Below are 5,654 nucleotides of genomic sequence, written 5' to 3' on the forward strand. Positions count from 1 at the left end.
GGCCGAATGGCTATTTTCCGGTTATATAAAAACAGAAGTCCTCTGCAGAAACTGCTGAGTTTTTGCCTCCTCTGCTTCTTGTTTTATTTTCTTTTGAACTTTCGGTTGTGAGCGCAGGTTTTGGTTTGTCTGATGAACAATATAGCTCAGTTATCTCGCGTTTGCGTTGGCGTGCTCTGGTAAAAGGAAGGATTGTTTCACCAAAACATTAAAAAATATATATATATACTACTTGTGTTCCTTTTCTTTCTTTCGCTTTTTGTTGCTTCAACTCAACTGAATCCTTGAACTTTACTTTCTCAAATGGATGGACAACTTCCTGTTCTTGAATTTGTATTAATGGAAATGGGCATGTAATTTTGTGTGAAAAAGAAATTTGAGGAGTTTTTTTATCAAGGAAATTTGCAGAGGACTCTTGACAATGGATGGTAATCTTTTATCAGACATTCAAGAACCTAGCATCGACACGGATAAGTTGAGCTACGAGATATTTTCAATCTTGGAAAGCAAGTTTCTGTTTGGTTACGACGATCAAAAGGTTTGGCTTCCCAAACAGATATCCTCGACGCCTTTGGAGGCCAAAACCGACACCTTAAACACGCAACAAAGTTCTGAATTAAACGGCATCTCCTCTGTCAAAAACCAGCGAGGAAAAATTTGTATACTCAGCATTGACGGAGGCGGCATGCGTGGCATTCTTCCCGGTAAGGCTTTAGCTTATCTTGAACACGCGCTCAAGTCCAGGTCCGGCAATCCAAACGCCAGAATCGCCGATTATTTCGACGTTGCGGCCGGTACTGGCGTGGGCGGTATCTTCACGGCCATGCTATTCGCCACCAACGACAACAGTCGCCCGATTTTCAAAGCTGAAGACACGTGGCAGTTTCTTGCCAACCAGGGCAAAAGAATTTACCGGTCATCCTCTGGTTCTAATTCTGGATATTTTATTACACGAATGTTTAGAGGCGGTTCAACTTCCTGTTCGGCCTCCGCCGGTATGGAGAAAGCCATGAAAGAGATGTTCATTGATAACGGCCGTGACTTAACTCTAAGGGATACGTTAAAACCGGTTCTCATCCCGTGTTATGATCTTTCCAGTACGGCGCCGTTCTTATTTTCCAGAGCGGACGCGCTCGAAACCGAGAGTTTTGATTTCAGACTTTGGGAAGTATGCAACGCCACGTCGGCTGAACCAGGCTTGTTCGAGCCGGTTTTAATGCGGTCCGTTGATGGCCAGACGAGGTGTGTTGCGGTTGACGGCAGTTTAGCCATGAGCAACCCAACGGCGGCGGCGATCACGCACGTGTTACACAATAAACAAGAGTTTCCATTCGTGCGAGGCGTAGAGGACCTGCTGGTGTTATCATTGGGCATGGGTCAGCTCCTTGATGTTAGTTACGACTATGATCAGGTCAAGTATTGGAAGGTCAAAGATTGGTCTAGACCCATGGCTCGAATTTCTGGTGATGGCTTGGCGGACTCGGTGGACCAGGCTGTGGCCATGGCGTTTAGCCAGTCTACCAGCAGTGGTAATTACGTTCGTATTCAGGTACAGTTTAATTTTTACTATTACCGAAGCATAGTTTAATTTAGATTCCAAAATTTACTAAAATATGTTTAGCAATGAGTATTTAGAAAACGTTTATGAAATGTAAGCTCAAAAACTTCTTTTGTATAAAGTGGGTTTGATTAATTATTGTTTTAACCTTTTTCTAAAATCATACCAATTGTGTTTTTGTTGTTTTAATCAAATTCCTTGTGTTTACATTGATTTGGATCATTTTGTGGTCAATTTTTACGGAGTGAAGACAATATATATGTTGGGTAAAACTTTGGTATAATGTGTCAGTCTCTTTTCATCATTAAATCAGTGGATCGAGTTACAAGGATTGTAGTTTAACCATTAGTGCAACTGTGCAAGTGGCAATAAGAGCCAGGCTGGTGGGGTTCTATGGCAATTGTCTTAGCTTGTGGATTGAAGATATGTAATGTAGATACATACATACATAGATATGAGTCATTGGTGCTGTAGGATGATGGAATTGAATTAGGCATGTAGCTATGCTACAAAAACTTAACGTTGGCCTCGTATGATGGGGGGGTCATTGGTACAAGTGTGGGCGCTTTTTTGTGGCGTGTGTAAAGCAGGCACGTACAATCAAAACTCAGAAACCTAAAACCCTGCAGACAGTAAGCCAGTTAAGGGTAATGGTGGACCTGCGTCTGTGGTGTCGGGTTGCATGAAATGGTTTTTGGGGTTAACTTTTGGGGCTGTTTTTGTTGCAAACTGTGTTTTTGTCTTCTTGGTTGGCTCGAGACTTGAGGTTGAGATTGCGAGAGGTCTCTGTGTTCGAGTTTACCAAAGTTAACATCAGGTGCATTTTAGCATGCTCCATTCTTTAAGGATTTGTGAGCCTTTTGGTCAAATTGTCAGTTAACGCCTTAATTCGAGGTAAGCAAGGGTGGTTTTGTGTCTTTCACTTCAGCCTTTAAATTCCAACTTTTGGTCAATATTTCTTCTGTGTCTCCTTTTTTGTCTTCTGACCATGACTTTTTATTCGTGGGGGTAAACTTTAAAGTCCATCTTTTCCGTGAATCCCATATTCATTTTCTATAATTGACTGGGGGAAAATAATTGTGGTCTCAAATGTTAGGAAAGCCAATTTTGAGCCATAGTTTCAGTAACAGCCCCAAGGTTGGGATAGTGTATCAAAAAGTTTGCAAATACAACGTTGTATTTTTGTAGTGGGGCAAGTTTGAAAGAAAAATTATTTTAGGTGATATTTTGGCTAGGTGTCTTTGCAGTAAGTGGGTAGGATTGGCTGGAAAGCTGCAGTTTTGGACCTGCTAAGAATTACGACAAGGGAAAGCAAAGCGTCATACAGTGTCATTCATGATCGATCTTGTTATTTTGAGGCAAAGCCTTTCTATAATTAGCTTTTAGACTTCATCATTAGAGCTGCCTATGGTGTACTTTATGCGCTGTCAGTGTACCAGAATGTGATCTTTAATTTTGCTGTTCTTGTTCACCATAATTTGAGTTGAGACACCTAAAAGTAATAGAAAGGAGCAATTTCCCTTCAATTTGATATGTGTTATGGCCTCTTAATATGGAATATTCTGTAAAAATTCTGTAACGGATAGTGCTGTATTTTCAGTTCTCCTTCTCTAACAATGGTCCACAAGAATTGTTTTGGCTAAGTTAAAATAGTTTTGATCCAAGTCTTTAGTCTTGGTGGTGGACCAACCAGACTTAAAAGGTCAATTTGTTTGAAATGTGGATACAATATTTTTCAATCCATACGTTTGTGTATACGCAAGATTGACGTTAATTTCCTATTAATTTTTTATGTCTCAGGCAAATGCGTCTAATGTAGCCCGGTGTGGATCCAATGTTGATACAGACCCTAGTCCCAGCAACGTAAATATGCTGATGGGAATAGCAGAGGAACTGCTGAAGCAGAAAAATGTTGAATCAGTGCTCTTTGGAGGTAAAAGGATTGCTGAGCAAAGCAATTTTGAAAAACTCGATTGGTTCGCCAATGAACTTGTGCTTGAGCATCAGAGGAGGAGTTGCAGAATAGCTCCCACTGTTGCTTTGAAGCAAGCCAGTCCCAAACCCACCTAGAATTTATTGCAGAAGGTAACTTGTTTCCTTTCAATTAAAATTTTAATTGTTTACTTGATCCATCTATACCACCTAAAGTTGAAACATGAGATGAATTCTAAAAGCATCTTTTTTTTTAAAGAAAAAAAAAAGGCACTAGAAGTTTGCAGACCTGAGCTAAAAACCATGATTTAATTTTCTGTAGACGATGAATTGTCACAAGCAGGTATTAGAATTGTCATCTTCTGTATCGTGTACCCTCGTGGGCTTGTCATATCACTTTCTTTGATTCAAGAGATCAATCTTTATGTTATGTAGTAGTTGTTCTTACTTAACAGAATAAGTTAGGTCATTCATGAAATAGTTTATGTGGGGAAGATTGTTTGAATTGTGGTCCTTCTACCGACACTTATTGGTCATTGTTTTTATTATCATAATAAACCTTCAAAAATCTTTAAGAGGGTATTTTGGTCATTCAAATAGAGACAAACCATCCCTGGTCCGGAATAAAGTTTCCTCTAGTGACCCCCTTTTACCTTTTTCAATCACAAAGTTCTGCATAGATCAGTGACAATTTTGCAATAATAAATTGTCAAATGAAATTCGTTTTTCTCAAATTACTTCTATGTCCTTGTGTTCTTAAATGCATCCATCATGATTTGATTGATCTAATTAATATATACAAGTAGCTTGTGCTCCTCCATATAGAGTCTTATTCTTGCTTGAGGTAGATGAGAATGGTCCCCTTTATTCAATTCTCTTTTTACTCAGAGAAGTAAACTCCTGATATTTTGCCATGTCAGTTATACAAATTATGAAGATTAGATTCCAAACATTGGATCTTATTTAGTGGGACCAAGGTGTTCATGAAGATCATCTTAAAGAGATTAAGTTTCCATTTTTTATTATGAGGTTGGATTATTTATTGGTTCCTAGTACAAATCATTCTCCTAAGCTTCCTAATCATAGGAAAAATTATATTATTAATTTGTGTTTTTACCGATACTAGAGAATTAAATGAAAAGTATAAGGAGGAGCAAAGCTATTTTTTCTTTTCTTTTGTTTTTTTGTAATTGAAAGCCCCGTTCATATTAGTTAGACGAATAAATTTAGGGTACAGTGATTGAATCTATAACCATTATATTAAATAAGTTAAAGTTTTACAAACGTGATAGAGATTCGAATCCAAATCTACTCCTTAAAAAATCTAATACTTTATCGTAAAACTACTATTCATTTGTTCAAAAAGAAGAGAAAGTGATAACAATGACTAGATTCTAAGGATTTCTTATTAATTGTTGAATTATATTCCCTCTTAGAGTTTTGTGCAAATATAATTTTTTACATCTCTACAAAGTGTTTTAATACAAGTTTGACAGTGAATTCTGTCTTTGAATTGCAGGGTAAAAAAAAAAAAAGAAAGAAAAAAGTTGAAGAAGAAAAAGTAAAAATATAGCAGCTTTTACTATTGAAAGAGATGATAGACAGAGAAGAAGAGTTCCAAGAGTTGGGTGAAAAGGACAGGTAGTAATGTAAAAAGGGGGAAAGATCTGAGTGGGATACTTTGGCTGGCATAGGACAAGCATGGTGGTGTCCACTTATTCACCTTTTGAGAATGGCAAAGAAGCAAGAAACAAAAGCAAAGTTATTCAAGTTGATCAATCAGCTTTTAAAGGTCAAACAAACAAATACCCAGGTCAGGTGTGACTTTTAATTTATCATTTCAATTCAACCATGCATTATTTTTAGGGTGGGAAATAATTGAATTAAACTGTTTCTATTACTTCCCATTCCCTACCTTTTTTTTCTTTTTCTTTCTTTCATAATTCAGTTGGATAATGAAAAAATTATTTAAAAGTTGTTTGGAAGAGGGGTTCTTTTTGTTCCCTTGAATTTAGAAAATGTGGCTATAATTTATGCAAAATGGCCGGTATTGGAGATTGAGGTGTGGTGTATGTACTGTATACAAAAAATTCGTTTTTTGTAATTTGAAATTGAAGCCCCATTGTAATTGGGTTGAAATTGGAATTGAAATTATTTGAAAATA

General features: G+C 37.4%; 1 protein-coding gene across 2 annotated transcripts; it reads left to right on the forward strand.

Moving 5' to 3' along the window:
* Positions 1-5,654, forward strand: LOC123193175 (patatin-like protein 6). 2 transcript variants are annotated; one of them, XM_044605971.1, is made up of 3 exons: positions 1-1,549; positions 3,359-3,643; positions 4,987-5,654. In XM_044605971.1, the coding sequence occupies exons 1-2, from the start codon at positions 422-424 to the stop codon at positions 3,626-3,628; spliced, it is 1,398 nt and encodes a 465-aa protein (XP_044461906.1). In that variant the 5' UTR covers positions 1-421; the 3' UTR covers positions 3,629-3,643; positions 4,987-5,654. The 2 variants fall into 2 exon arrangements, with proteins under 2 accessions (XP_044461906.1, XP_044461905.1); XM_044605970.1 differs by having other exon boundaries at positions 2-1,549; positions 5,010-5,654.

Source organism: Mangifera indica, chromosome 12 (genome assembly GCF_011075055.1).
Source record: "Mangifera indica cultivar Alphonso chromosome 12, CATAS_Mindica_2.1, whole genome shotgun sequence".
Taxonomy (NCBI): Eukaryota; Viridiplantae; Streptophyta; class Magnoliopsida; order Sapindales; family Anacardiaceae; genus Mangifera; species Mangifera indica.

Bases quoted from the DNA above. Each gene is read 5' to 3' on its own strand.
- LOC123193175 (XM_044605971.1), top strand. From the start codon at position 422: ATGGATGGTAATCTTTTATCAGACATTCAAGAACCTAGCATCGACACG. The intron at 1,550-3,358 runs GTACAGTTTAAT...TTTATGTCTCAG, and splicing joins GTAATTACGTTCGTATTCAG to GCAAATGCGTCTAATGTAGC.